General features: G+C 52.8%; 1 protein-coding gene across 7 annotated transcripts in view; it reads left to right on the top strand.

The window, feature by feature from the left end:
• The window catches only part of LOC129843765 (WD repeat-containing protein 7-like), a gene marked incomplete at its 5' end in the record, with an annotated part of 295,613 nt that overhangs the window by 257,758 nt on the left and 23,780 nt on the right, over nucleotides 1-14,075 (top strand). For all 7 annotated transcript variants that reach the window (XR_008757881.1, XR_008757880.1, XR_008757883.1 and 4 more), the window contains 4 exon segments: nucleotides 155-272; nucleotides 829-978; nucleotides 1,201-1,283; nucleotides 5,035-5,134. Coding sequence is in view for 2 of the 7 variants with exons in the window: in XM_055912362.1 (XP_055768337.1) it covers nucleotides 155-272; nucleotides 829-978; nucleotides 1,201-1,283; nucleotides 5,035-5,134 (451 nt within the window).

Below are 14,075 nucleotides of genomic sequence, written 5' to 3' on the forward strand. Positions count from 1 at the left end.
CTCTCTCTTTCTTTCCCTTTCTCCCTCCCTCTTTCTATCCCTCTCTGGCTCCCTCTCTCACTCTCCGGCTCCCTCTCCCTCTCCGCCTCTCTCCCTCCCTCTCTCTCTGTCCCTCCCCCTCCCTCTCTCTCTCACCCTCCGGCTGCCTGGTTAGCATCACAATGGGCCTGCCCCTTAACCCAGCAGCCGACTCGGCCCGCTCAGCACGCCACGCTCTGTCTCTCATCGCCACCGCCAGACCTCCGGCCTTCATCACAACCATTGCCAGAGAGGTGAGACCTCCTGTTTTTCATGTCTCCATGTCGTCTCCCCTGTACCTCTGTTACTCTGTACATGACCTTTCTGCTTTCACACGCCACCCTGCCCTTCCTTTCGGCCTCCTCCTTCCTTTCCTCCCTCCCCCCTTCACCCTCTTACCCCAACCCCTCACCCTTACCCTACTACCCTACCCCTAACCTCTTTCCCCTTCACCCCCACTACCCTACCCCTAACCTCTTCCCCCTAACCTTTTCCCCCTACCCCTAACCTTTTCCCCCTACCCCTAACCTCTTCCCCCTACCCCTAACCTTTTCCCCCTACCCCTAACCTCTTCCCCCTAACCTCTTCCCCCCTAACCTCTTCCCCCCTAACCTCTTCCCCCTAACCTCTTCCCCTTACCCCTAACCTCTTCCCCTTACCCCTAACCTCTTCCCCTTACCCCTAACCTCTTCCCCTTACCCCTAACCTCTTCCCCCTACCCCTAACCTCTTCCCCTTACCCCTAACCTTTTCTCCCCTAACCCCTACCCCCTACCCTCCTTAACTCAGTGTTGTGTATCCTGTATGTTAGGTCCACAGACACACAGCCATGCAGGCAAACTCCCAGTCGCAGCAGAATGTCCACACCACCTCTCTGGGCCGGGCTAAGACAGAGATCATCAGGGTTATAGATATCCTCATTGAGAAGATGCCGACTGACGTCGTGGACCTGCTGGTCGAGGTACGACATGCAGTCCAAGACCTGGGCTCTCCATGTCACAATACAACAAACACGCTTTAACTTTATTTTACCTTACATCCTGAAATCTAGCTAATTAGTTTAGAATGAATGGCAGCACCTTGACAAAAATGTTTTATTTTTAGTAGCTCTATTTTGAGGTGATTGGATGAGGTATGGACACATGGTTATTCCTGGGTATTTCTCTCTCCTTCCTTCCTCTAGGTGATGGACATTATCATGTACTGCATCGAAGGCTCTCTGGTGAAGAAGAAAGGGCTGAATGAGTGTTTCCCTGCTATCTGCAAGTGAGTAATCATGTTCTCGTCCCCGGTCCTCGTTCCCCGGTCTTCGTCCCCGGTCCTCGTTCCCTGTCCTCGTTCCCCAGTCCTCGTTTTCTGTCCTCGTTCCCGGTCCTCGTCCCCGGTCCTCGTCCCCTGTCCTCGTTCCCCTGTCCTCGTTCCCCTGTCCTCGTTCCCCTGTCCTCGTTCCCCTGTCCTCGTTCCCCTGTCCTCGTTCCCTGTCCTCGTTCCCTGTCCTCGTTTCCCTGTCCTCGTTCCCGGTCCTCGTTCCCGGTCCTCGTTCCCTGTCCTCGTTCCCTGTCCTCGTTCCCCTGTCCTCGTTCCCCTGTCCTCGTTCCCCTGTCCTCGTTCCCCTGTCCTCGTTCCCCTGTCCTCGTTCCCCTGTCCTCGTTCCCCTGTCCTCGTTCCCCTGTCCTCGTTCCCTGTCCTCGTTCCCTGTCCTCGTTCCCGGTCCTCGTTCCCGGTCCTCGTTCCCGGTCCTCGTTCCCTGTCCTCGTTCCCGGTCCTCGTTCCCAGTCCTCGTTCCATGTCCTCGTTCCCCTGTCCTCGTTCCCGGTCCTCGTTCCCTGTCCTCTGCTGCGTACTGTCATAGACATATCATTGATGCTAAATCCTAGGTGATGCAATGCATTGTACAACATGAAGTACCTTCTGTAAGGTACTTCGCGGGCAGGTAGCCTAGTGGTTAGAGCATTGGCCCGGTAACCGAAAGGTTGCTAGATCGAATCCCTGAGCTGACAAGGTACAAATCTGTCGTTCTGCCCCTGAACAAGGAAGTTAACCCGCTGTTCCTAGGCCGTCATTGAAAATAAGAATTTGTTCTTAATTGACTTGCCTAGTTAAATAAAGGTTAAATTAAAAAAATAATAAACATCACAGTTATGTCTTCTGGAGTACATTGCTGCTGTAATAGAGACTAGTTTTTCCTTTTTAATTCTGATATTTCTAATAGTAGGAAAATGCCAAACTGAAATGGTCCTTCATTTGTCAGCTAAATACACTGCTCAAAAAATTAAAGGGAACACTTAAACAACACATTTGTGGCCTGCTGGAGGTCATTTTGCAGGGCTCTGGCAGTGCACCTCCTTGCACAAAGGCGGAGGCAGCGGTCCTGCTGCTGGGTTGTTGCCCTCCTACGGCCTCCTCCACGTCTCCTGATGTACTGGCCTGTCTCCTGGTAGCGCCTCCATGCTCTGGACACTACGCTGACAGACACAGCAAACCTTTTTGCCACAGCTCGCATTGATGTGCCATCCTGGATGAACTGCACTACCTGAGCCACTTGTGTGGGTTGTAGACTCCGTCTCATGCTACCACTAGAGTGAGAGCACCGCCAGCATTCAAAAGTGACCAAAACATCAGCCAGGAAGCATAGGAACTGAGAAGTGGTCTGTGGTCACCACCTGCAGAATCACTCCTTTTTTGGGGGTGTCTTGCTAATTGCCTATAATTTCCACCTTTTGTCTACTCCATTTGCACAACAGCATGTGAAATTTATTGTCAATCAGTGTTGCTTCCTAAGTGGACAGTTTGATTTCACAGAAGTGTGATTGACTTGGAGTTACATTGTGTTGTTTAAGTGTTCCCTTTATTTTTTTGAGCAGTGTATTAACCTTCATGGAGAAATGGAAAATGCTCCATGGCAGAAAGGCAGCCATGGCAGAAAGGCAGCCATGGCAGAAAGGCAGCCGTGGCAGAAAGGCAGCCGTGGCAGAAAGGCAGCCATGGGAGAAAGGCAGCCGTGGCAGAAAGGCAGCCATGGGAGAAAGGCAGCCATGGGAGAAAGGCAGCCGTGGCAGAAAGGCAGCCATGGGAGAAAGGCAGCCGTGGCAGAAAGGCAGCCGTGGCAGAAAGGCAGCCGTGGCAGAAAGGCAGCCGTGGCAGAAAGGCAGCCGTGGCAGAAAGGCAGCCGTGGCAGAAAGGCAGCCGTGGCAGAAAGGCAGCCGTGGCAGAAAGGCAGCCGTGGCAGAAAGGCAGCCGTGGCAGAAAGGCAGAAAGGCAGCCGTGGCAGAAAGGCAGCCGTGGCAGAAAGGCAGCCGTGGCAGAAAGGCAGCCGTGGCAGAAAGGCAGCCGTGGCAGAAAGGCAGCCGTGGCAGAAAGGCAGCCGTGGCAGAAAGGCAGCCGTGGCAGAAAGGCAGCCGTGGCAGAAAGGCAGCCGTGGCAGAAAGGCAGCCGTGGCAGAAAGGCAGCCGTGGCAGAAAGGCAGCCGTGGCAGAAAGGCAGCCGTGGCAGAAAGGCAGCCGTGGCAGAAAGGCAGCCGTGGCAGAAAGGCAGCCGTGGCAGAAAGGCAGCCGTGGCAGAAAGGCAGAAAGGCAGCCGTGGCAGAAAGGCAGAAAGGCAGCCGTGGCAGAAAGGCAGCCGTGGCAGAAAGGCAGAAAGGCAGCCGTGGCAGAAAGGCAGCCGTGGCAGAAAGGCAGCCGTGGCAGAAAGGCAGAAAGGCAGCCGTGGCAGAAAGGCAGCCGTGGCAGAAAGGCAGAAAGGCAGCCGTGGCAGAAAGGCAGCCGTGGCAGAAAGGCAGAAAGGCAGCCGTGGCAGAAAGGCAGCCGTGGCAGAAAGGCAGCCGTGGCAGCCGTGGCAGAAAGGCAGCCGTGGCAGAAAGGCAGAAAGGCAGCCGTGGCAGAAAGGCAGCCGTGGCAGAAAGGCAGCCGTGGCAGAAAGGCAGCCGTGGCAGAAAGGCAGCCGTGGCAGAAAGGCAGCCGTGGCAGAAAGGCAGCCGTGGCAGAAAGGCAGCCGTGGCAGAAAGGCAGAAAGGCAGCCGTGGCAGAAAGGCAGCCGTGGCAGAAAGGCAGCCGTGGCAGAAAGGCAGCCGTGGCAGAAAGGCAGCCGTGGCAGAAAGGCAGCCGTGGCAGAAAGGCAGCAAGGCAGCCGTGGCAGAAAGGCAGCCGTGGCAGAAAGGCAGCCGTGGCAGAAAGGCAGCCGTGGCAGAAAGGCAGCCGTGGCAGAAAGGCAGAAAGGCAGCCGTGGCAGAAAGGCAGCCGTGGCAGAAAGGCAGCCGTGGCAGAAAGGCAGCCGTGGCAGAAAGGCAGAAAGGCAGCCGTGGCAGAAAGGCAGCCGTGGCAGAAAGGCAGAAAGGCAGCCGTGGCAGAAAGGCAGCCGTGGCAGAAAGGCAGAAAGGCAGCCGTGGCAGAAAGGCAGCCGTGGCAGAAAGGCAGCCGTGGCAGAAAGGCAGCCGTGGCAGAAAGGCAGCCGTGGCAGAAAGGCAGCCGTGGCAGAAAGGCAGCCGTGGCAGAAAGGCAGAAAGGCAGCCGTGGCAGAAAGGCAGCCGTGGCAGAAAGGCAGAAAGGCAGCCGTGGCAGAAAGGCAGAAAGGCAGCCGTGGCAGAAAGGCAGAAAGGCAGCCGTGGCAGAAAGGCAGCCGTGGCAGAAAGGCAGCCATGGCAGAAAGGCAGAAAGGCAGCCGTGGCAGAAAGGCAGCCATGGCAGAAAGGCAGAAAGGCAGCCGTGACTAAATCACAGCTTTCAACTGCCATTTTACATCCTCTCCTCCAAGCGGCCATTTTGAGTTTAGTAACAGAACAGTGAATGGTTAGTGGCGTTAGTGATGGTCTCGCTCTAACCTCTGTAACGATGTACTGTTAGTGTGATACCAACAAGAGAGTCGTTGCCCCCTCATTTACTTTTAATGTTGATTAGGGGGAAAGGGTTCGACCCCTTGTGGGTTTGTAGGGGTCAAGGGTCGACCCACAGGTGACGCTGGCCGATGCCGTGTGATGAATGAGCCCTGACCTCTGTGTGTTCTGTGTTTCGATTCTGTTCAGGTTCTACATGGTGGGATACTGCGACCGGAGTCACCGTATTGCCGTGGGGGCCCGCCAGGGTTCAGTAGCCCTTTACGATGTCCGCACGGGCAAGTGCCAGGTACACACACACACACACACACACACACACACACACACCACTACCCTGTGCCTGGGCACCGAGGGGCGGGGGGTGAATCAATGTAAGATAAGAGGGTGATGACTACACTATAGCAGACCAGCAGAGTGTTCCTGGAGAGGCCTGATTACCTAGCAGACCAACAGAGAGGCTATGTTCCTGGAGAGGCCTGATTACCTAGCAGACCAACAGAGAGATTCTGTGTTCCTGGAGAGGCCTGATTACCTAGCAGACCAACAGAGAGGCCTTGTTCCTGGAGAGGCCTGATTATTTCACAACAATACACACAAATCTAAAGTAAAGGATTGGAATTAAGAATATATAAATATTTGGACGAGCAATGTCGGAGCAGCATAGACTGAAATACAGTAGAATAGAATACAGTAAAGTATACAGTATGAGATGAGTAAAGCTAAATATGTGAACATTATTGAAGTGACTTGTGTCAAGTCTATGTATATAGGGCAGGAGCCTCTAAGGAGCTAGTGATGGCTGTTTAACAGTCTGATGGCCTTGAGATAGAAGTTGTTTTTCAGTCTCTCTGTCCCTGCTTTGATGCACCTGTACTGACCTCGCCTTCTGGATGATAGCATGGTGAACAGGAAGTGGCTCGGGTGGTTGTTGTCCTTGATGATCTTTTTGGCCTTCCTGTGGCATCGGGTGCTGTAGGTGTCCTGGAGGGCAGGTAGTTGGCCCCCGGTGTTGCGTTGTGAAGGCCGCACCACCCTGTGGAGAACCCTGCAGTTTCGGGCGGTGCAGTTGCTGGACAAGGTGGTGATACAGCCCGACAGGATGTTCTCAAATGTGCATTTGTAAAAAGTTTGTGAGGGTTTCAGGTGCCAAGCCAAATTTGTTCAGCCTCCTGAGGTTGAAGGAGGCGCTGTTGCGTCCTCTTCACCACACTGTTTGTGTGGGTGGAACATTTCAGTTTGTCTGATGTGTACGCCGAGGAACTTGAAGCTTTCCACCTTTTCCACTGCGTGGAAAACCCCTTGTGAGGGTTAACACGCTTAAATGTCTTACTCACGTCGGTCTTGGAGATCGAAAGCTCACAGTCCTTGGTAGCGGGCAGCGTCGGTGGATTCGGAAAGTCTTCAGACCCCTTGACTTTTTTCACATTATGTTACGTTACAGCCTAATTCTAAAATGGATCAAATCATTTTTTTTGCCGTCATCAATCTACACACAATACCCCATAATGACATCACAATACCCCATAATGACATCACAATACCCCATAATGACAAAGCAAAACAGGTTTTTAGACATTTTTGCAAATGTAAAAAAGAAGGAAATATCACATTTAAATATGTATTCAGACCTTTTACTCAGTACTTTGTTGAAGTACCTTTGGCAGAGATTACAACCTCGATTCTTCTTGGGTTTGACGCTACAAGCTTGGCATACCTGTATTTGGGGAGTTTCTCCCATTCTTCTCTGCAGATCTTCTCAAGCTCTGTCACGGTTGGATGGGTTCATCAGACCAGAACATTTTATTTTTCAGGGTCCTTTATGTGCCTTTTGGCAAACTCCAAGCAGGCTGTCAATTGCCTTTTACTAAGGAGTGGCTTCCGTCTGGCCACTCTACCATAAAGGCCTGATTGGTGGAGTGCTGTAGAGATGGTTATCCATCTCCACAGAGGAACTCTGGAGCTCTGTCAGAGTGACTATCGGGTTCTTGGTCAACTCTCTGACCAAGGCCCTTCTCCACTGATTGCTCAGTTTAGCCGGGCGGCCAGTTCTAGGAAGAGTCTTCGTGTTTCCAAACATCTTCCATTGAAGAATGATGGAGTCCAATGTGTTCTTGGGGACCTTCAATACTGCAGACCTTTTTTGGTACCCTTCACCAGATTGAGTCCTTCGACCTCATGGCTTGGTTTTTGCTCTGACCTGCACTGTCAACTGTGGGACTTTTAATAGACAGGTGTGTGCCTTTCCAAATCATGTCCAATCAATTGAATTGACCACAGGTGGACTCCAAGTTGTAGAAACATCTCAAGGATGATCAATGGAAACAGAATGCACCTGAGCTCCATTTAGAGTCTCATAGCAAACCGTCTGAATACTTATGTCAATAAGGTATTTCCGTTTTTAATAAATATGCAAACATTTCTAAAAGACTGTTTTTGCTTTGTCATTATGGGGTATTGTGATGTCATTATGGGGTATTGTGTGTAGATTGATAAAGACATTTCAAATGTCATATTATGTGCAAATAGTTAAAGTACAAAAGTGAAAACATAAATATGGGTTGTATTTACAGTGGTGTTTGTTCTTCCCTGGTTGCCCTTTTCTTGTGGCAACAGGTCACACATCTTGCTGCTGTGATGTCACACTGTGGAATTTCACCCAGTAGATATGGGAGTTTATCAGAATCGGGTTTGTTTTTCAAATTCTTTGTGGATCTGTGTGATCTGAGGGAAATATGTGTCTCTAATATGGTCATACATTTGGCAGGAGGTTAGGAAGTGCAGCTCAGTTTCCATCTCATTTTGTGGGCAGTGTGCACATAGCCTGTCTTCTCTTGAGAGCCTGGTCTGCCTACGGCGGCCTTTCTCAATAGCAAGGCTATACTCACTGAGTCTGTACATAGTCAAAGCTTTCCTTAAGTTTGGGTCAGTCACAGTGGTCATGTATTCTGCCACTGTGTACTCTCTGTTTAGGGCCAAATAGCATTCTAGTTTGCTCAGTTTTTTGTTAATTCTTTCCAATGTGTCAAGTAATTATCTTTTTATTTTCTCATGATTTGGTTGGGTCTAATTGTGTTGCTGTCCTGGGGCTCTGTGGGGTGTGTTTGTGAACAGAGCCCAGGACCAGCTTGCTTAGGGGACTCTTCTCCTTGTTCATCTCTCTGTAGGTGATGGCTTTGTTATGGAAGGTTTGGGAATCACTTCCTTTTAGTGGATTTTGATCATTAGCGGGTATGGGCCTAATTCTCTCGCTCTCTCTCAATTCAATTCAAGGGCTTTATTGGCATGTGATTTTGCTGTGATCTGATAGGGGTGTCAGTGGGCTGACTGTGAATGCTCTCTCTCTCTGGCTCTCTATGTTGCTTTCACTCCTCTCTCTCTCTCTCTCTCTCTCTCTCTCTCTCTCTCTCTCTCTCTCTCTCTCTCTCTGTCTGTCTGTCTGTCTGTCTCTGTCTGTCTCTGGTTGTCTGTCTCTCTCTCTCTCTGGCTCTCTATGTCGCTTTCGCTCCTCTCTCTCTGTCGCTTTCGCTCCTCTCTCTCTCTGTCTCTCTCTCTCTCTGTCTCTCTCTTTCTCTCTCTCTCTTTCTCTTTCTCTCTCTCTCTCGCTCTCTCTCTCTCCCTCTCTCGCTCTCTCTCTCTCTCTCCTCACCCCAGAAACATGATCTTTCATCTCTGGAGACTAGTGATCCTCCAGCTCCCACTGAGCCTCCACAGACAGTGATATGCTTCCCAAATGGCACCCTATTCCCTATATAGTGCACTTTGTTTTGACCACATTCCTATGGCCCCTGGTGAAAAGTAGCCCACTACGTAGAGAGTAGGGTGCCATTTGGAAAGAATCCAGTCTGAAGTGTCTCTGTAGTAATCACCCTCACAGTGGGGATATACAGGACTCTGCTAGGGTTTTAGTGAAAAATACACACACACACATCAGATCCTTCCTTTAAACGAGTGGAGACCAGAGGTGTCGCCCTTAAGTCCAGGCTTAGGGTTTATTTACAGGTATTACACAGAAGGTTACACACACACACACACACACACACACACACACACACACACACACACACACACACACACACACACACACACACACACACACACACACACACACACACACACACTCAACATATTTATAGTTCATCTTCTCTCTGGCCTCTAGTGCCCTTGGCCCGACATCATAAAGCGTCTTACCCAGCTGTCTTTCTATTTCATTTAACTCTCCTCTCCCAAATCTTCCCAGTGTGTTCCTCTGCTGTCCTCCTCAGGGTTAGGGTCAGGGTCAGGGTCAGGGTTAGGGTCAGGGTCAGGGTTAGGGTTAGGGTCAGGGTCAGGGTTAGGGTTCAGAGAGAATAGGGTGGTAACATCACATGGGTTCTATCTACAGTACGTGAGACGTTTCAGTAGGAAACTGCAGGAAAAGTAGTTTTTTTTTTTTTTTTGTCTGTTTTTGTTGTTGGTGTTAACGTCACAAATGTTTTGTCGACCTCTAAAGTCCGTTTAGCGTGATGTTTTCTAATGTCACAGCCTTGCATTCGTACTGCAGATTAATAGGAGATTGATTTAACACCTTTAAAAAGGACAATGTGGCGTGAGTTGGTGGCAGACAGACACAGGCACACGGTAAGTTTATGGCAGAAGGAGTGACCTATTGTCAAGCTCACATTGAAACACTTTAATTATTATATCTTCAAAAAATACATTTAGGAAATAGTTTGTATGTTTTTAATGATTTATCAATAGATTGATATTTGATTTGTTTAATTTAATAAGAGCGACACGTAGGCAACAACACAGTGTCTGTTATCTGGCTGATATTTAACCACTGTGATGGCAGAGAGGGTCTGTTGTAATTGGTATGTTATTGATCTACTGAGCAACACAAACCGCTTGAGTCCAAAAGCCCGAGGAAGCTATTTATTTTTAATACAATGGTGCCCCATGCTCACCGTCCATCAAGTAGCTATTTGTGTGTGTGTGTGTGTTTGTGTGTTTGTGTGTGTGTGTGTGTGTGTGTGTGTGTGTGTGTGTGTGTGTGTGTGTGTGTGTGTGTGTGTAGAGGAGAGAGCCTGAGAGATTTGTTATGGAGCACTCTTTCAGCGTGACTTCTACCTCTGATCCTGTGTCGTCACTGTCAGCGTGACTTCTCCCTCCGCTCCTCTATCCCTCCGCTACTCTATCCCTCCGCTCCTCTATCCCTCCGCCCCTCTATCCCTCCGCTCCTCTATCCCTCCGCACCTCTATCCCTCCACTCCTCCATCCCTCCGCTCCTCTATCCCTCCGCTCCTCTATCCCTCCGCTCCTCCACCCCTCCGCTCCTCTATCCCTCCGCTCCTCTATCCCTCCGCACCTCTATCCCTCCACTCCTCCATCCCTCCGCTCCTCTATCCCTCCGCTCCTCTATCCCTCCACTCCTCCACCCCTCCGCTCCTCTATCCCTCCACTCCTCCATCCCTCCGCTCCTCTATCCCTCCACTCCTCCATCCCTCCGCTCCTCTATCCCTCCGCTCCTCTATCCCTCCGCTCCTCTATCCCTCCGCTCCTCTATCCCTCCGCTCCTCTATCCCTCCGCTCCTCTATCCCTCCGCCCCTCTATCCCTCCGCCCCTCTATCCCTCCGCCCCTCTATCCCTCCACCCCTCTAACCCGCTCCTCTATCCCTCCACTCCTCCATCCCTCCACTCCTCTATCCCTCCGCTCCTCTATCCCTCCGCTCATCCATCCCGCCGCTCCTCTATCCCTCCGCTCCTCTATCCCTCCGCTCCTCTATCCCTCCGCCCCTCTATCCCTCCGCTCCTCTATCCCTCCGCTCCTCTATCCCTCCGCCCCTCTATCCATCCACCCCTCTAACCCGCTCCTCTATCCCTCCGCTCCTCTATCCCTCCGCTCCTCTATCCCTCCGCTCCTCCATCCCTCCGCTCCTCTATCCCTCCGCTCCTCTATCCCTCCGCTCCTCTATCCCTCCGCCCCTCTATCCCTCCGCCCCTCTATCCCTCCGCCCCTCTATCCCTCCGCTCCTCTATCCCTCCGCTCCTCTATCCCTCCGCTCCTCTATCCCTCCGCTCCTCTATCCCTCCGCTCCTCTATCCCTCCGCTCCTCTATCCCTCCCCTCCTCTATCCCTCCGCTCCTCTATCCCTCCGCTCCTCTATCCCTCCGCTCCTCTATCCCTCCGCCCCTCTATCCCTCCGCCCCTCTATCCCTCCACCCCTCTAACCCGCTCCTCTATCCCGCTCCTCTATCCCTCCGCTCCTCCATCCCTCCGCTCCTCTATCCCTCCGCTCCTCTATCCCGCCGCTCCTCCATCCCGCCGCTCCTCCATCCCGCCGCTCCTCTATCCCTCCGCTCCTCTATCCCTCCGCTCCTCTATCCCTCCGCCCCTCTATCCCTCCGCCCCTCTATCCCTCCGCCCCTCTATCCCTCCGCCCCTCTATCCCTCCGCCCCTCTATCCCTCCACCCCTCTAACCCGCTCCTCTATCCCTCCGCTCCTCTATCCCTCCGCTCCTCTATCCCTCCGCTCCTCTATCCCTCCGCTCCTCTATCCCTCCGCCCCTCTATCCCTCCGCCCCTCTATCCATCCACCCCTCTAACCCGCTCCTCTATCCCTCCACTCCTCCATCCCTCCGCTCCTCTATCCCTCCGCTCCTCTATCCCTCCGCTCCTCCATCCCTCCGCTCCTCTATCCCTCCGCTCCTCTATCCCTCCGCTCCTCTATCCCTCCCCTCCTCTATCCCTCCCCTCCTCTATCCCTCCGCTCCTCTATCCCTCCGCTCCTCTATCCCTCCCCTCCTCTATCCCTCCGCTCCTCTATCCCTCCGCTCCTCTATCCCTCCGCTCCTCCATCCCTCCGCTCCTCTATCCCTCCGCTCCTCTATCCCTCCCCTCCTCTATCCCTCCGCTCCTCCATCCCTCCGCTCCTCTATCCCTCCGCTCCTCTATCCCTCCGCTCCTCTATCCCTCCGCCCCTCTATCCCTCCGCCCCTCTATCCCTCCACCCCTCTATCCCTCCACCCCTCTATCCCTCCACCCCTCTAACCCGCTCCTCCATCCCTCCGCTCCTCTATCCCTCCGCTCCTCCATCCCGCCGCTCCTCTATCCTTCCGCTCCTCTATCCCTCCGCTCCTCTATCCCTCCGCTCCTCTATCCCTCCGCTCCTCTATCCCTCCGCTCCTCTATCCCTCCGCCCCTCTATCCCTCCGCCCCTCTATCCCTCCGCCCCTCTATCCCTCCGCCCCTCTATCCCTCCGCTCCTCTATCCCTCCGCCCCTCTATCCCTCCGCCCCTCTATCCCTCCGCCCCTCTAACCCGCTCCTCTATCCCTCCGCTCCTCTATCCCTCCGCTCCTCTATCCCTCCGCTCCTCCATCCCTCCGCTCCTCTATCCCTCCGCTCCTCTATCCCTCCGCCCCTCTATCCCTCCGCCCCTCTATCCATCCACCCCTCTAACCCGCTCCTCTATCCCTCCGCTCCTCCATCCCTCCGCTCCTCTATCCCTCCGCTCCTCCATCCCGCCGCTCCTCTATCCCTCCGCTCCTCTATCCCTCCGCCCCTCTATCCCTCCGCCCCTCTATCCCTCCGCCCCTCTATCCCTCCGCCCCTCTATCCCTCCGCCCCTCTATCCCTCCGCTCCTCTATCCCTCCGCTCCTCTATCCCTCCCCTCCTCTATCCCTCCGCTCCTCTATCACTCCGCTCCTCTATCCCTCCGCCCCTCTATCCCTCCGCTCCTCTATCCCTCCGCTCCTCTATCCCTCCGCTCCTCTATCCCTCCGCTCCTCTATCCCTTCGCTCCTCCATCCCTCCGCTCCTCTATCCCTCCGCTCCTCTATCCCTCCGCTCCTCTATCCCTCCGCTCCTCTATCCCTACGCTCCTCTATCCCTCCGCTCCTCTATCCCTCCACTCCTCTATCCCTCCTTCCCTCTCTCACCCACCACTAACACAGAGTCAGAAGAGGAGGTTTTAAAACAAACAAGGTGTTTACCTGGCAGATGGACCAGCCCACTTTGTTTGTGTGCTGTTGTGTTTATTGAACATTGGAAAAGCATCGCCTTGTTTCCCCACAGCTATTTGTAAATATTGGACCCCCCCTCCTCCTCCCCATACACAGCAACACACACGCCCCCCCTCCCACCGATACAGCGCTGTACTCTGCAGACAGTAACATCCTGGTGGACAACACGCCGATGTTTGCAGTAGAAAGGATTTTGTCGTAGAGGACAGAACTTTTTCCTCCCTTCTCTTCTTCCCTTCTCTTCTTCCCTTCTCTTCTTCCCTCTTTTCTTCCCTCTCTGCTTCCCTTCTCTTCTTCCCTTCTCTTCTTCCCTCTCTTCTTCCTTCTCTTCTTCCCTTCTCTTCTTCCCTCTCTTCTTCCCTTCTCTTCTTCCCTCTCTTCTTCCCTCTCTTCTTCCTTCTCTTCTTCCCTCTCTTCTTCCCTCTCTTCTTCCCTCTCTTCTTCCCTTCTCTTCTTCCCTTCTCTTCTTCCCTCTCTTCTTCCCTCTCTTCTTCCCTCTCTTCTTCCCTCTCTTCTTCCCTCTCTTCTTCCCTCTCTTCTTCCCTCTCTTCTTCCCTCTCTTCTTCCTTCTCTTCTTCCCTCTCTTCTTCCCTTCTCTTCTTCCCTTCTCTTCTTCCCTCTCTTCTTCCCTTCTCTTCTTCCCTCTCTTCTTCCTTCTCTTCTTCCCTCTCTTCTTCCCTTCTCTTCTTCCCTTCTCTTCTTCCCTCTCTTCTTCCCTTCTCTTCTTCCCTCTCTTCTTCCCTCTCTTCTTCCCTTCTCTTCTTCCCTCTCTTCTTCCCTTCTCTTCTTCCCTTCTCTTCTTCCCTCTCTTCTTCCCTCTCTTCTTCCCTCTCTTCTTCCTTCTCTTCTTCCCTCTCTTCTTCCCTTCTCTTCTTCCCTCTCTTCTTCCCTTCTCTTCTTCCCTCTCTTCTTCCCTCTCTTCTTCCCTTCTCTTCTTCCCTCTCTTCTTCCCTTCTCTTCTTCCCTCTCTTCTTCCTTCTCTTCTTCCCTCTCTTCTTCCCTTCTCTTCTTCCCTCTCTTCTTCCCTTCTCTTCTTCCCTCTCTTCTTCCCTCTCTTCTTCCCTCTCTTCTTCCCTCTCTTCTTCCTTCTCTTCTTCCCTCTCTTCTTCCCTTCTCTTCTTCCCTTCTCTTCTTCCCTCTCTTCTTCCCTTCTCTTCTTCCCTCTCTTCTTCCCTTCTCTTCTTCCCTTCTCTTCTTCCCTTCTCTTCTTCCCTCTCTTCTTCCCTCT

This window comes from Salvelinus fontinalis, unplaced genomic scaffold (genome assembly GCF_029448725.1).
Source record: "Salvelinus fontinalis isolate EN_2023a unplaced genomic scaffold, ASM2944872v1 scaffold_0160, whole genome shotgun sequence".
Lineage (NCBI taxonomy): Eukaryota > Metazoa > Chordata > Actinopteri > Salmoniformes > Salmonidae > Salvelinus > Salvelinus fontinalis.